General features: G+C 39.7%; 1 protein-coding gene across 2 annotated transcripts in view; it reads right to left on the bottom strand.

The window, feature by feature from the left end:
- LOC141905092 (S phase cyclin A-associated protein in the endoplasmic reticulum-like) overlaps nt 1-17,825 on the bottom strand; it is a 42,741-nt gene that overhangs the window by 12,174 nt on the left and 12,742 nt on the right. For both annotated transcript variants that reach the window (XM_074793844.1, XM_074793845.1), the window contains exons 15-23: nt 17,129-17,255; nt 16,838-16,950; nt 16,610-16,733; nt 16,088-16,320; nt 15,629-15,775; nt 14,965-15,208; nt 14,498-14,650; nt 12,588-12,779; nt 3,837-3,906 (exon numbers count right to left, since the gene is read on the bottom strand). In XM_074793844.1, coding sequence (XP_074649945.1) covers nt 3,837-3,906; nt 12,588-12,779; nt 14,498-14,650; nt 14,965-15,208; nt 15,629-15,775; nt 16,088-16,320; nt 16,610-16,733; nt 16,838-16,950; nt 17,129-17,255 — 1,403 coding nt within the window. The remainder of the gene's footprint in view (nt 1-3,836; nt 3,907-12,587; nt 12,780-14,497; nt 14,651-14,964; nt 15,209-15,628; nt 15,776-16,087; nt 16,321-16,609; nt 16,734-16,837; nt 16,951-17,128; nt 17,256-17,825) is intronic.

Here is a 17,825-nt window from a genome sequence, read left to right as displayed (position 1 = left end):
TTCACCGTTACACCGGCCATGCAAGAACACGGGTGCTCGTTTTTTAAGATTGGGGGGTCAACAGTAGCTTAGACCATCCGATATTCCCGGGTACTATATATTTGTATGTATTCAGTACCCCCTGTGACTAGACGAACCAAAACAATTAACAATAGAAAATGTAAAGGACATATATATATATTGCAAAGAAGTTGGCGACTATTTCTTGGAATTGCCTGTAAAAAAGTTAAAAGTCTGTAGACATTTTTACGGAGACGCAAGAAATCCGCTGGTCGCATGTGCCGTTCGTAAAGTCGGCTATTCGATACCGAGGGGACGCGACATCAAGGAGAAATCGGATTCATTCAAACGAACCGCAAACTGGAGACAGAAAGAGAGACAGGGAAGAGAGATGGATTGAGAGGTCATTAATTAATGATGCTTCATCAGTCAGTGGCCGGCGCTGAAGACAGAGAGGTGCTGTTCAATATTTGTGTACGGCTTATCAGATGATTGAGAGTTCCTCAAACACATACAGTATTTAACAGTCACACACACACTAATCGCACTCGTCGAAAACCTCAGTAGACTCGAATCACCACCGAGCGAGTTGAACTCGGGTTTCAATATTCACTATCGAGCACTCCTGATTAACAAGGTAATTCTAACCTTTAAAAGATTTTTGCCATTTTTCGTTGATTTTACGTAAAAGGTCCAGAAAATCTGAAGGCGTTGCCTGCAAGGATCATCTCGCCGACATAAAATTCCACGGTAGTTTTTAGTTTAAAAATATCCAGTTTCAATTGATTTCACCTAAAACGTGCGAAAAAAAACTTTAAGGCGAAATAACCTTAATTCTGCTGGTAACGATGATATTTGCAATATAAGCCGTGATCGCAGTTTCAGTTTCAGTTTAGTGTTTGGTCCGGGCCAAATTTCGTGACTCATTTCGCTTTAAACATTGCTTAGTGCTCTTTATACGTGCGAACTCGCTCTCTAACTAGAAACGGGCCGAATTTGACTCGGGCTTGATCAGTGCCAATTTGGCCCAGGTCAAATCGTCTCCGTGTAATCGCGGGGCTATCAAGGTCCAAGTCAACTTCAAGTAAGAGAAGAAGGTCTATTCATGGTAATGACCGAATGAATGATGAATTTGTAAATTTCAGCTGCAATCAGTTCAGCAGCGATGTTTAATCAGACGATTCGACTGCGATATGAAATTCAAACAGATTTTTTCAATGCGAATTTCACCGAGGAGGACAAATAACAATTACAGCTGGAAATGGGAAACGGCTCGGTCTCCGAATACTTTCCAATTTAACTCGGGTCAATATTGGACTGAAATCCATGAACAAACATTCGAGAAAGAGGGAGAAATTTTTCATCCCCCGCGTTTCTGATTGAACGCAACTGGCGCGGGATATAGCGCCGTAAATAAATATCACAATTAGAACTCATCAGCGAAACGAATGAAAACGACGACGGTGATTAAGTGGAAGTCAAGAATCGGCGCCTCATTTCCACAACCGAAAACATATTTTTCGACAAAAAAGCCAACTGTTTTTCAAACAGTTTTACAAACTCGAAGATTTGACAGAGATGATTTTTGACACCATAGGAACTGCAACTATGCGTTATCTAAGGGGTACTGTGTGAGTGGATGTTCACTACGTCATCAGTATTGGCGTTTCAAAATAACAATTAATATCATGAATATTTTGAACTTTATTTAATTGCGTGACTCTTAATTTCTATTTAAAGAATTTTTATGTATTTTTCAATGGTGGATTTCAATGGCGATTAGGATAGTGTGTGGGTGGATGTGCGCCACGTCATCAATATTGGGGCTCGATTGGTTGTTGCCGGTCGATCCAATTCGTTCAAATTCAAAATTACTTTATTGAACCTTAATACATATCATATTATTTTCATTACATTGCCGAGTGTCGACAATACCAAGCATTGAGCAACATATACATGTTATCTTCATAGGCGTTTTATATACGATGTTTGACTTCACAGATCTGATGCGTTATTTGTGCGCGGCGTAAGTTTCAACTTCAGTTTTCTTCGTCTATTTCTAGTACGAATATTAACGCACGTATGATTTTTATATTTCGCTCGATCAAATCGTCAGCCTTTTCTGTATTTTCCAGCGAAGTTCGACTAGAAGATTCGACGGATTTTTAAGACCGATGGCGACGAGGAAGGAGACACGTGTAAGCGAGCGACGAGCGCCAAGCCGTTACTCGATACGTGGAAATGTTTTTACAAAATCAGCGGGCACAACGACGAAAAACCGTCCACCCAGCGCTAATTACCGAAAACATGACCCCCGAGGGCGGAAACGCCGCTGGACAGACTCATTTTAATCTAATGCAACTCAACACGCCACGCCTATTAATGAACGACTTTTAATTCCATCCGACAACGGGCGTGCGATCTGCGTTAAAAAAAACACAAAACACACCGATAAAGAACTACATTCAGTTAATGTATCATTTTATTCAACGGCACTTTAACAAGTTTTAAATTGTTGCGCGCACAATCGCAACAAATGTCTAATTCACAGATATCCGAAAACATCGCCGGCCGTTTGTATAGAGGGTGTACCTGAATATATTTGAAAACAATCCACTTATCGCGCCGCGAGAATGCGATGAAATCACTACTGGACTTCGGAGTAAATTCACGCGAACAATGGCCGACGTTTTAGATTGAAACTTCGTCAAACGCGCGGCGGGCATTTAACAGACGGCAAAACCGTATTGAATTTCCCAAAAACGCCCCGGAGGCGTCGACGACAAAAAAAAAGGTCGGGACCCGAAATGATCAACAACAGAATTACGAACAGAAGATTTTAAAATCTTCTTTTTTTTAAAAATATACCCCGCTGATTGTGCGCTAATAAACAGCCGGGTATTTTCAATTCGGAGAAACAGAACACCGACTCCTGGCTAAAATAATAATAATAATAATAATAATCGCGTCGTCTTAAGTTTCGGTGAAAAATTCCTCGAACGAACGACAGTGATTAAAACAACATCAATTATTATCGTCAGTTTTGAGGCCGACACTGATTTCAAACCGGAGGCAGTTTCTCAACGCGACTGAGAGTAAGACCGCGGATAGAATTACACGTAATGAGATTTTAAGATGGCAGATTTTTTGGTCTAGTATTACACGATGTTAATTTGATTAGATACGTGCGTTTTTTATTTCAGTCCAGATGGGGGATGATTAATCGAGAACCGCGCCGCGTCACTGAATCACGGCAGCCCGAATTGTGACGCGATCAAAATTCAAAGTCGACTCGTGAATATATTTTTCTAAGATCCCATTTAATCACTAGGAGTACGGATTTTTTTAAAGAAAAAAATTGAAGGGTGAAGGAAAATCGATATGAATCTTTCTTTCTATTAAGGGCATTTCAATATGTAGGGACAGGGAGAAAAATTTAAATAAAAAATTCAAAATAATTTTTTTTGGTAGTAGAAGAAAATCTATCTAAAATCATTTCTAATCACATTCAAGAAAAAATTGAAGGGTGAAGGAAAATCGATATGAATCTTTTTTTCTATCAAGGGCATTTTAAAATGGAGAGAACGGGAAAAATTCAAATCAAAAATCAATTTTTTTTTTTTAGAGATAGAAGAAAATCTATCAAAAATCGTTTCTAATCACATACAAGATAAACTTTTTTTTTGATTATGATAAATAGACTAGAGGACTGAAAAAAAATTATTCTTTTTAATTTGATGGTTTTAGTAGAATTCCCTGCACCAAGAATTTAAGAAAAGACCACACAGGCTGGATAGAATAAGCTTTATTTCGCTGTACCATATCTGACAACTCACCTTGACTTTTCGTTTTTTTACCATTAGTGCTCGGCGTTAATTTAGCCTGCTGACATTCTAGATCTTTTTCCTGAAAATAGAATTTCATAATTTTCGATTAGAATTTCAAAAATAGATTTCAAACAAACGCGATGAAAAAAAAATAAATCACGCAATATTTTCCTCGCAAAACATCCTTCGACGTTTTCAAACAAACAACAAAATTCGCGAACACGACATTCTAACCCGCGCAAATGCCTTATTCAAATAACCGGTATATTTCCGATTTCCAAGGATAAAAATTGACGAAACGAACGCATTTTACCAAGGTACATTTTACTAATCGGATTGCATAGAAATAACAGCACACACAACAGTCATAAAGACATCATATTATCTTTATGTCTGGCGCCTTGTTTTTGATGTCGACGAATCCAATTGTCGCAGTGCATTACACAGCCCGTATATTGTAGTTATTCTACGGCGAGAGATGACGTTAGCCCCGGTAGAAACGCTTTATGGCCTTATCATTGATAGAATTACTTTTCACCAAAATCATATCAATCTCGGCTGGAAATATTCGCGCGACGGCAATTTTCGCGCGCGTCGCGAATAAGCCCCCGAGACCGTACGTACGCGCGACCGGAATCGACTTCGATATCGAACTCTATAGGAATTTCATGCGGGTTTTAGGAATGAATTCCAAGGCACGGGCTTCCGATTCCGAGGAAAATCTACCGACGTCGAAAATAAGCGGTAATGCGAAGATAGCGCGGGGCTGTTCTGTACGAGCTAGCTTAATACAGATATGGTTATTTCGCCGCTGTACGCCGGCGCGCGCTATATTATTTAGTGTCTACGCAGAACGTGGAAAGGATATGAAAGCAAATTTATCCTAGGTTACTAATGGTTCAGTAATGGAGGGCTTTTAAAACACAGTCCGTTGACTAATTATACTTGAGTCAGAAACCAGCGCTGGCTGTCACTCTTTATTCTTGCCTAGTGACATCAACAGCAACCCTCACCCCTCTGTCGCTGGCGCGCGTACAGAAAACGCCGAGCAAATATCAAACCAAGGATAAAACGCGTCAAGTATTCGCTTCACCGTGGACACATGCGATTCGCGATTCTCGGCTTATATCGTCTGGCGAGGCGTGAATGTAAATTTCTGAAAAATGATTCAAAGTTTCCGAGTACCAATGAAAAAATTGTCTACAGCACCTAAATATTGATCCGAACTCCCACGCCGTCAACTACGCTCAGGTTTGGATAAGTCAATCCTCTGTAAACCAATTCCAAGGAAGAACATAGGCTCTAAATCTAGCCATGCGAGTCCTGCTTCATTGAATTTTTTGCCAAAATCTAGGCGAGATAGCGAATTGGCCACCAAAAACGTCGGACCAGGCCCAAGCCAAATTATTGCGTGCTATGCAACTGATTCCGAAAATGTCGCACTTTGCTTCGTTTAAGCATTGTTAAGTATCGAGTGAGTGGTTTACATGTGAACGCGTCCTCGGCCAAATTTGACTCACTTGACTCACGTGTAATCACAACTTTATAAGCAGTGTATTGTTTTATATTGACTTATTTTTATCGTCTTTACTCTGTTTTATGTAAAACATTGTTTCGAGTCTGTCAAAAGAATGACACTACATAAAAACAAACATCATCATTATCATTTAATATCATACAGGCATATTCAGATATTCTACATCATAATCAAACCACCGGCTATAGATACATATGAAACGATGAATCGTAACATCGATCCTATCAAATCAGCGAGAAACAAACGTCTGAATATTGAAGCATTTTGGCCTTACCTACGCCGGACTAATTTAATTAAATTTCATAGATAAACGATAAATATCTCGTGAGTCGTGTACTGTAGTGTGCGCTGACAGGAGAACTTCGCTAATTACTTTATCGGACTGATAAGCCAGACAGAAATTATGAAGTACGGCAAACTCAATTAACGCGGTCTTCTTTTTTTCTAAACGAGTCAAAAATTTAGGTCAATATGGGAACGATATAATTCTACTTAAACAACTTTTCAACAATATGACGTTTGGTCCAAATCAGCAAAAGGAATGGATATCAAAGGGCCGATATGAGAAGGGCTTGTCACCTGAAGCGACACACAGGGCTAATCAATACAGAGTGTAAAGGACTAACTTGGATTCTGTTCTTCGATGAAAAATGAGAATTTTTCTTATCTTAGAATAGAGATTGGTCCGGTTATTCATGTGATTGGTAGATTTGGTCTAATTTGGTGTCCCTTACAAACTGACCACACCGACAGGAGGAACGCAACAGGGGATTCGATTTTGAAATCGAAATTCAAAGTACAGATAGAGTCAGTGATGAGTCAAATGTTTTGTTGAAGTCGAAGTTTGGGAAACTCAGTTAATGTAACAGTAAGACGCTGAAGTAGCTAGGATGTTACTATCGGCGATAAAAACGAATTGAAATCAATTATCGCCGATATACATGCGCACGATATAGTATCGTAAAGTCGTATTTATCACGAAAATCTTGTCCGCATTCGACGACAAATTAATATAAATCGCGTCTGAATAACGACAATTTCGCGATGAAAAATGGTCCGATACAGGATATCTGGTCATCAGCACGATCGCGGTATACCCTACAACGCGGCCTCCCTCTCTTTCTCTCGTTCGTTTTTCGATATGAAAAATGGCAGGATGTTTCACTTCGAGATTGAAACCGAAACTAAAGAATATTTGTCAAAATATGACAGCGTCGTCGGCGTCGCACGGAAGCGCGAATACCAGATAACGGTCATTAAGAGTCGAGGTTCAATCGACGACGAGTTGATGATACGTCAACCTGTCAAAACAACGTCGTCGCCAAGAGATGAAAAGAAACGATTCTTTACCCATTAGACTCTTGCGCAACTTTCGGGTAAATTGGCTAATTTTTATCATTATCTAAATTATGATGGACTCGAACGAATTGACGTCGCAATCGGATATCGCCAACGAATTGCAGTACGCGCTCCAGTTCCAGAAAAAGGCCACAAGTTGAAAAAATTCCAAATAATCTTTCTACATTTGCTTGGTAGAATTCGTTGATAAAAATTTCGTAGATTGTTGCCTTGCATTTCGATATAAACTAGATTTTATTTCATAGGTATAATGATGATGATGATGATGATGATGAAATAATATCTCGGCCAATTCAACTGATTCAATGTTAAAAGGTGCTTCAATATAATCCAGTGAACAGGTATATTTTTGGGAGTACTTTTTGAATAATTCAAAATCGGGTTCATGACGATGTTTTCGGGTAGAGCAAGAAATGCGAAAGATCATCAGGTATATACTACCAATGCTGCTCCTGATGATGGCTAATAGGAAAGATTGCTCGTTAACTAATCATCATTGGCTGAATTATTATGGGATTTTGTCTGGTACATTCATCTTATTGTGTCTTCACTCATCTTCGTAGTTGTTTGCAGAGATAATCAGGTAACCAATCGAAGGTAGCTTTTGAATAATCACCAACTCATACGTAATCATACCCTATTCGGTTGAGTTACAATACGATCAATGTGTGCACTCCTAAAATTCAAAAATCTGATCTGAAGTAGTTGGGAAAGTTGGTATAGAGCAGTTGTCAACTTTCTACGGGTAAAATAATATCGGACTGAAAAAGTACGAGTCAGGTAAGCAGCAGAAGACGGCAAGAGCACAAATACGAACTAGAAAGCAACGAGGAAGCAGAATAGAATGACTTTAGACTCGCAAAGTATTTGATATTCGATATTGATCATTTCGCCGATGGGAATGAAAGCGACGCGTCTAAACGAATTCACGAATATCATATCGATAACGATCGAATATAGTAGATATATATTTATGATCGGGAAATGTTACGCAAATTGAATTTATCAGCGCACCTAATAGCGCCTCGGGGCGACCGTATACGTGCCTTAATGGTTAGAACAATTCTTATTAATTGGTGAATGGTGTCGGTGTAAGTAAAGTGAGGCTATATTTACGAACCCTCGCGGCGATCCTATCCTACCGGTTCGAAATTATCATCGAAGATCAATCGGATACGCCTCGGGGGCCGTTAGAATCGAGAAAATCTGACGTAAAAATTCCGCCGCCGGCTGCGCGCGCGTCGTAACGCGCGCTGAAAGACGCGTCTAAATGTCATCGGAGTTTGGAAAACAAAAACTTTTTGAAACATCGATTCTTAAGTTGAACAACTGTGAACAGGCTGCGCAGTGCAAGTGATTTTAAGAAGCTACACATTCATTTGAGACAATAGTCACGATCACATGGCGACCCATTTGGCCCCAGTTAAATTGGCCCAGATCAGACACACAGTGTCAAATTTAGCCCGTTCGCACAAAAACCACTCACTCAATACTAAACAATGCTGTGGCAAGTGAGGCAAGTGAGACTTCCACAACCAGTAAGCATTCACGCGAAATAATTTGACCCATGCTAAAATTTGGCTCAGGCCTGGTTGGGTTTTGGTTGCGCCAAATTTCGCCATAGTCAAACAGGGATGGGCCCATTAGGCATATGTGTGAATGGTCGGCCTTATCCAAAAATGCTTGTTTAATCGTAGATTTTGGGAACTTTAATACACCAGCTTACTGTTCCAGACAAAATTAAGTGGTTTTGTAAATAAAATGCCAGTAATATCATTAATACGACAATGAGAAATTTTTCAAATACAGATTGTCCAATTTCAGCCATCAAACTCGGCGCGAATTACCGGGGCAGAAACTAACGGAACTGCCTCCCGTTTGATTACAACAATCGAATCAACGAAAAATACGCAATTAAACAAACACGGACTCGGTAACACCGGTGATTTTCGCTACGAAATTGTTAACGTCGCGTCGACGACTCGCGAGAGACCAGTAATCCGTACGTCGCGGTAATCATCGGTTCGTACGGTAGTTTTAACAGCGTGGACGCGCGATTTTACCTCGCCGCTTCGACGGCCATTTACGCAGAAACGTCCGTAATTACCGGTAACGTTACGATTGGATGATTACGCGCAATTTCATCGGCCGTCTGAGAAACGTTTTTACAAACGTCCTCCTTTAACAATGATTCGAGTCCTTAAGCGCGGACGAAATTCTTCTTTTACGACCCACGGAAAGATCGCATTCCCCCATCGAAAATCTTAATCAATCTTGTTAAAACTACGAGCCAATACCTGTCCGCAGTATAGGTAGAAATTACTGAAATAAAATCTTGTCCGATGTATCTAATGCCTTTTCTTATTGTTTTTATGAACATTGCAAAATGTTAATGCCATTTGGACATTCTACGCATACAGGATATTCCCAGTGCTCGGTCCATACAGATCGGCCATTCCGGGATATAAGGAGTTTTCAAGGAGTTTTAAGGAAGCGTATGCATCAATTTCATGTCCTAATTACAGTAGACTCCTAAATCAGTACTGTTTATCTTGTTTGGTGGTTTTTTAAGCAAAACTTTATCCTTTATGCTATTAAATCCGGTTTCTAAGGTGACCACCTAATTGGGTAAAAAAAAAAAATCCTGGGGCCGGTTCCATAATCATGGCTTAGACTTAAGACTAATCTAAGACTTTTTAGTAACATAGCTAATCTAACAGCTTAAGACCAGTCTTAAGATTAAAGACCACTTTTGGACTTAAGCCTTGACTATGGAACCGGCCCCTGGTCCAAACTGTACCGAACCGAACTGTACTACAAAAATTCCAAATTGCCTATTTCTAAAAAAAATTAAGGAGTTTTAAAATTAAAGGAGTTTCAAGCTCACTTAAAACGCATTTTCCGTCTAGAAGCTTTCAAAGAATCAAGAAATGACGTTGTAGCGTCGTGGGGACCCTGCCAGGTTTGTACGTCAAATCTGACGGTCAGAGACCACGGCACGCGTCGTGACTTAAGAGAAGTAACGTGACAAACACTTCCACGCCTCGATTAAATATAATCTTAAATTCAGAATTCAGTTGTGCATTTAAACAGTATCTATAATCGGTGCCGAGATCAGAAAGCTAAACACGCCGGGAACTTATACTAAAAGCTTCGCGCATAAAATGTGCCGCCGCGTCTGGTGACATTTCGTGACTTCGTATTCGCGCAGTAAGAAGAGACCGAAAGTGCGCGACGCCGCGTGTGATGAGGTATCGAATTACAAACGGGCACTTCTGTACGTCGAGCGAGACGCCCAGCGGAAACTACTACCGCCGTGTTGAATAACACAAAGTCTGACACCCACCTGAAGATAAAACTTCTCGTCTTGAATAAAGGATCTATACGAAATTCGCTAACCCATTAACTTTTCAACTTCACACTACCTCCCCCCCTTCCCCCCCCCCATACATCACAGCTCACGATAAATGATTAATATTTCTTTAGAAGATACATCATAGTAATCATCTGTCGGCATTATTATTGTCGTTTAAAGGGTGGCTAATTTCCGCCCATTTAGAAATTCCCTGATTTTTCCATGTGATTACACAATTCATTTGAGTGAATCGGAGAAATTCCTAGGCTTAGAATGTTACAATTCATTGAATCTCGTTTCCTTAAAGAAACATGTAGTCAATAGAATTATCCAAACTCCCCGAGTTTTCCTGCTTTTTGGTAAAATTTGTCAAATTCCCCGACTTTCCCTGATTTTCCAGGTCAGTCGCCACCCTGGTTTAGTCATGAGACATGAAATGATGGCTCAGTATGAAATTCATAAGCGATGTTCATCAGCTATCACCTCTCCATACGTAACATCTACACGGAACGCTCAAATATCCATCATATTCCGTTCATAAACCTCATCTTCGTTGTTTCGTTGTAATAACCGCTACGAGACAAACCCTGTTGACATTTAATCACACCCGGAACGCCGCGCGGGATAAAGCAGGAATTGTCGGGGCATATGGGTGGAGTACACTCGACAAACATCGAAACCTTAGGTCAAGATGATTAACGTTAAAACAATCGCCGAAGAGCAAATATTACACCAGATGCTACAGAAATACCGGCTCAATATTAATCACAATTTGATCGAGTTACTGTTTAGAATTAATCTCTACCGCGGCGGACCGCGACGAACAGGCGCCAACAATTTACGTCGGTATCTCCGATCCTAGGTTCTTAAAACAGCTCGGGATATCGAAAAAGCTTTAAGAAAACCGAAAATATGATCTTTTTTATTCCTAGTGACTGAATTATCGAAATAAATTGAAATCAACATTTAATTCGAATACTAAAAAATTTATCCCTCGACAAATGCAGAAATAGAATCAACATTAACCACGGAGCTGTGTAATCAGTGATAGTACGGTACACAGATGACTGAAGCATCCCAGATGAGTTGTACTCCGTATAAACCATCAATTATTTCTTATTTTCAGAAACGAAATTATACCGTAATTACATCGTAGAAGCTCGGTGAAAGCCTTCGAAATAAACAACGCGTTTAAACGAAGGTAAATTTCAAAATTGATAATTACGAAGCTCGCAGCCGGGGTCGGTAATCTTTACGACGAGAAACACGTCGTATTGCGCCATGATTTTTCATCAATGAACAATACCGAGCTGTTTGCGTTATTGTGTAAATCATCACCAGTGAGATTCGACTCGAGTGAGTGAGTGAGTTCGTGTGTCCTCATCAAAATCTCATAAATTTCATCCTGTTTTCTCAGATGAAGAGAAAGGGAGAGTGCGGGCGGTGGCGCTAACAATGAAAATAGGATTTCGTATGTACCGCGTCAACCTATCGACGAGTGTGTGAGATTTCCTGATCAACTCGCGTCGTTTCAGCCAGTCACCCACTCTATCCTGTTTCAACTCGTAACAGAACTTTTATCCTTCCAAGAAACTTAATATGAAAGTTGTACGTTCTTTAGCCATGGTTTCTTTAGCCATGGTTTCACGTGGGGATGATTTGACCCGGACTAGACCTGTGGCTTATAAAGGGTGGCCACTTTAAGTTGACATGCTTTTCCCCCTGACTTTTCCCTGGCATGCACGTTGTTTTTCCAGATCTGCTAAGAATCCAATCAATTAACACGATCAAATACGTACGTGACACATTCACAGAAACTGTTTGATTTTACGCACGATATAACGGTAGCAATATCAACAAATTGCCTGCACTGTTCCCTGATTTTTAGCTTTTTACAAAATTCCCTGACTATTGTCTGACTATTCTTAAGATTAGAAAATTCCCTGACTTTTCCCTGATTTCCAGCTAAGTGGCCACCCTGTTATAACTGCATTTACAAGTAAACCACTCACTCAACACTAAAATACTATCAAAACGAGTGAGGTGAGTCACTTCCAGAACCAAGAATTAGCGATCACCGGATATAATTTGACCCGTGCTTAAGTCAAACATACACGGACTCATTTGACGCTGATGCGAACAGCTGGGGCGGTCCTAATCCGACACTGGCAAAAACGCTTCTGCGATAGCCGCTTATATGAAATCCACATTCATCGGTGGATATATATCGCTGCACTGAATATCGCTATGTTCTAATAAACAAATATATGACCTAGATGTTTTACTTGAACGTGTTTCTCACTTAAGACCGGTTCATTCCTTCAACAAAAATCTTACAAGCCGCGAACCATCGATCGCGTGTCCTTCTTTACGCTGAATCGTCAAAGTTGCGAACCTCTTATAACCAACATGCTTACAGTTCCTCCATCAGTAAAGAATTCATAAGGTTACGTGTTACGCATCGAGCAAGCGATAATTCAATTATTTCCTATCTACCATACATACGCACCTCCAAAAAGTTCGCCAACAATTCACAACTGAGCTCGTGTTCGAGAATGGCACGGTTGGCCGAGTTGTCATAGCAACAGGCGATGAGGGTCGGATAAAGTATGTTCATCAGTTTCGGGTCGCTGAAATACTGGAACGGCAACGAACACAACTGCTGCAACACGGTCGGAGGCTGGCCAGACTGAATGAATAACTGAAAATATATACAAAATATCGTCGTAATTCATTAAGACATTTGCAGAACCTGTATAAAAACTATACATTAGGCTAAACAAAAACGATACCTTGTCACGAAACAAGGTATTAATTTTTCGGCCTTATAATCACTGTTTATTGTATCACTATCACAGAGTTTCGCTATCTCATATTACTGAAAATTCCGCACGACGAAAAAATGATTTTTCACGCTGTAGGGTCATTTTCATAGGGTCTAGGAATGATACCACCAACAGCCACAGTCCAGAAGTGACGACCCCCAGGACTCTAGAGGATTGTGCGGTGAAAATTAATTTTGGCGGTTTTAGGATTTAACTAATGTAACGCCTACGATGGGCCTTAGTTCACGGGTAATTCGTACCAGGAATAATACCCCCAGCCAGGTGATGACCACCCTCCCACTAGAGGATTGTCAGGTGATAATTAATCGTATGTTAGTAGTAGGTACTAGAATTCAACCAATGTAACAAAACGTTAAATGAATGAACCAGCAAGTTAAATTACGGTAGTTGTAATAATAATGATAATAACTAGTCGATGTTTACCCATAGTGGATATTGATCAAGTTTAGCACGCTATGTAATAGGCCATTTAGATATTTTATCGAAAGGTAACAAAATTTATCAAAATGGCTGTCTGATAACTAGTAAAGGGTTGAATTTAAACCCACAGTTGCGCAGCCCAGCATATTTTTGACTTAGTTTACGTACTGTTTCATCCATCCCCTGACTTTCAATTTAGCAAATATGAGATGAAAGACCTAATCAACCATTGCTGTATATCTGCTGAGTCATGTAGCCAACACGTAGCTTGAATCTATGTCCTTGAATAATTCATTGTGTAAATACGTTTTTCCAATTGAATGAGTATTTTTTTGCACTTTTGTATTCTCTTTTTTTCGTCCTGTAGTCTGTACTTTTTGTACGAAATTAAGACTTATTATCATTATTATTAAAAGAATATTACCACATGAAGCTATAATTACATGTGTACCGTATAGGCCTATATAATACAAGCATAATTGTGCTGGATTCGGAGACACGAACTGAACTTGTTATAACTCGACTCTAATGGGGTAAAAAGTCGCGATGTACGGGAAATGTTGACGTGAAGTTGTCGTTCAGATCGCTGAACGCGCATCGCTCGAACGCCGGTCAAGTATACTCGTCTAATGCACAATACAAGCATTCGAAAAGTTGTCTTTTTTTTAATGGGGAAGAATGACACATTAAGAGCGTGTAAAAACTCGAAAATAACAATACAACTTATAGAGGGCCATCTGAGAACGAGTAGACGACGTTAGTTTAGTTGGAAATTCGCCCTGAAGGTGTCAGCACTTCCTGATGGCAAAATACTTATGCGCGGCTGCAAATAATAATGAAGTTTTAATTGTCACCATGTCAACCGTCCATCGGCTAACTCTAAATAATTTTTGAGTACTGGCCGCGTGTGATCAGGAAATCCTGAGTGCCATTTGTAAATAAAAAAAGCCAAGACTGGCGCAAATTTTAGAACTAAGATTCACTAATTCAGGAGAATCCAACAGTAACGAATTAAATTGGAGTCAAATAAATTGGTCATTTAATCTTAAAGATTAACCTTAAACAATGGAACTAAGGCAAGACTTTAAGCGACTAACACAGAAATCAACAGCCTGAAAAGGTGAAGGACGGACTTGAAAGGCAAGAAATCTACCTGATTGTCCTGGTTTAAAGCGGTGAAATATCCGACGCACAAAATGATTTCGTGTTGAAGATCGTCATTGCTCGGGTAATGAGAACAATACCACAATAAATAACTACATATATGACGATATTCGAGCCACGTGCCTTCTTCGCCGAGCGATTTCTATAATTAAAAAATTATATAAAATCCATTATCATCAAAATTGTATTCAAGCCAATTTTTTTTCCGAATACATTCTTCAAAGATTAAATCAAGAAGATCCAAGTGTAAAATGAATATAAGAGAAATCCCACAATAATTCAGCCAAAGATATCAAATTCTCGAGAAAGGTTCATACGGTATTTGAGAAACGTTTCGGCTATAGACTCTCACAGTGGAACCTCGTTACGACGAACTTTAGGCGACCAGAAAATATGTTCGTTATAGCCGATAGTTCATTATATCCAGTATGAAATAATCGAGATTGTGAATCTTACCTGGAATGTATTCAAATCGAGGGCGGCCATCGAGTTCAGCATTTTGATGGCGCTCACCGTCACGTTCAGCGTATGAAGGGGTAGCTCGGGAGGTGATTCCGTATCTCTCCTAGAGGGGGCGTCACCGTGCAGTAACATGCCGTACAGTAACGATACGATGCCGAACAGTTCGGTCGCGCTGAACGTACTGATCAGTTGGGTGGGGTCTTGAATTTTACAATTCTTCTCAAAAACGTTCGAACTTCTGCAAAAGTAATCAATTCTAACATCAGCAAGATTGTATGACATTGATGTAGATTCATCTATCCAGGTTTTAGATAGGGGTCATTCATTAAATACGTTCGCATTAGGGGAGAGGAGGGGTCAGTGCAACTGCGTAATGTAATGTTTAATGTATATGAAAAAATGGCCGATTTTGCGTACAGAGGGGGAGGGGGGTTGAAAAATTATTTATTATTTACGTAATAAATGAATGCTCCCATAATAAGTAGTACGCGAAAGCTTACAAGTAAGTGCTCAAACATTATCCAGAGTATCAAAGTTTTAAGTGGATTTAATTAAAGATTGTATGATTATCTAACAAGTTCTCAGTGTGAATTGGGAGTAAAATTCCGTCGATATTTTGTCGATTCTGACAGTTGAACAGGTTTAAAGTGTCACATACTTTTTAGTATTAACTCGGATCATCGAACAGAGTAGAGCGAGACTATGGGTGAGGAAGTCTGACGCAGGTATGTCGTCGTCGATTGGTTCGCGAACTCCGCTGAAATACTGGTGCAACTTATCGACGACTCCGACGCTGATTAAATAACTGTAAAACAAAGCAATTACCGGTAAACATCAATCGGATAACGCGCAACATGCGTAAGCAATCTCGGGTATGAATTCGCTAATTCCGCTCAAGTGCAGTTGTATACGCTGTCAAGTGCGAAATATTCTGACTGATTAAAAGGCTCGATTTTACCGAGGTACCTTGAGAAAGTTTGGCAAAAATAATCAACAAATTGACGCAGACTTATTCCGAATCTTAATACCGTTCCCATAAAATTTTTCATTTGATGATAAATCAATCTCGTGATTGAAAACAACTTATTGCATCCGTTACTGTTCACGTCGTATTTACCTGATGATATCGTTACTACGGTTAATGAAAGCGTCCGCCGAGACGGTCATCCGTTCGGCCGACGCTTCGCTCGAGGTCGCCGTCGGGTTCTTCTTCGCCAAACACGACAAACTCGTCGATATGACCTGCATCAATCCCGTACTGACGGAATCATCGGGCAGTTTGATCATCAAACTCGACAGACTGTTCAGGCTGCTCTCTAACAACGAGTTGAAATGATCCGGAATCAAGATCTACGAAATAACACAATAGTTCAATAAGTAAAAGACCGGAATAAGACAGGAATTGAAATGAAAAACTCTGCTTTATTCGAATTTGAATTCTGTATGCGCTGTATGCGAGCCTTTATGGCTCTGTCCATGCCAAATGTTATTAAGTAAATTTGAATCTCGAAAACAAAATAAATAATGAACATGCATTAAACGCTGTAGACATTCATCTATTTATTCAAGGTTCCACAGAACACTGTCGGATGTTCTTATCCGATGTCAATGAGAAAAGATCTAATTAGTCAAATCTTACCTCTAGGCGGTGGGCTAGGAGGTCGGTAATCAACGCAATTTTATTACTGAACAACATGTAATGGCAATTCTCATACGATCCCTTACAGGCAAAACGAAGCACGTTACACGCCAGGATTAGCGACCTATACGACAAACCAAACAAAATGTTTAAGGCGTATCGCATAAAATTGAAACAAAGAAAAAATCGTAGAATTTTACAGAAATGTTCCAACTTTGCTTTACTTACTTGTTAGGGATAACGGGAGGCAAGGTAAGACTGGAATTCTCGATCACGGACAGTATATTACACACGATCGGTATCCCGCCACAAATACGAAATGTGTTCTGATCCACCGCTACCTAAAATAAACAAATCATTTACAATCAGTCGAAATTCAGCAATTATTCTTCGTCGTAACAATCGTAAGAATAATTTGATTCGTTTCAACATTGAATTTAGTTCATTTTCTAAAAGACCGAAACGCTATGTCCCTACTTAAGATTTATCTCCGCAATTGTTCCCTGATATTTCAACTACCTTTTTCTCCAATATGCGACTGATTTCACCGAGAGCTCGATCCAGCGCTGAAACGCGGTTTTGCGGCCAAGGACCGGAGCTCTGCTGCTGGACGTATTTGCACAAATCTTTCAGAACCTTCTGAATCCTGAGATAACCAGTAGAAAATAAAACAATTAGAAGGGTAGAGCTGTGTTCGCGCTATGTTATTTAGAACGGTCTAAATTTGGACCATTCTAGAATTGACCAAGCCTTGACACTAGCAAAAAATCTCATCAAAAAACCTATCATTTAGATATAAATTTTGGGGTCAAATACTCATGGCAACATCTCGTGGGGCCAGTGATAACTATAGGTAGCCAAAAAACAGGGTGTCCAATAAGCCACACAACTTTTTCAAAACTGAATTTCTCCGAGCCTGATTAGATGCACCAAATTCCCACCAGAGGTTGAACAAAACATGCAGTTTTCAAATTTATATAAAATTATCTTATATTCCTTATATCAAACTTTTTACAGAATATATTCCACTTTGCATCTGTACCAATTTTAATTTATTGTTGAAGTAACTTATTGTAGCAACGTTGTAACATTGTTGTAGCAAGGCGTGTGCGAACGCCTCTTTGATTTCTCCCGTTCTAAATTCGGCACGTTCTAGGTACGACCTATTTCGAACTAGTAATAGTGTAAATGTGCCCTATCTTTTCTAGGCTGTACG

This window comes from Tubulanus polymorphus, chromosome 5, assembly GCF_964204645.1.
Source record: "Tubulanus polymorphus chromosome 5, tnTubPoly1.2, whole genome shotgun sequence".
Taxonomy (NCBI): Eukaryota; Metazoa; Nemertea; class Palaeonemertea; order Tubulaniformes; family Tubulanidae; genus Tubulanus; species Tubulanus polymorphus.
The sequence above is the reverse complement of the archived record's forward strand: the minus strand, read 5'-3'. Positions and strand labels throughout refer to the sequence as shown.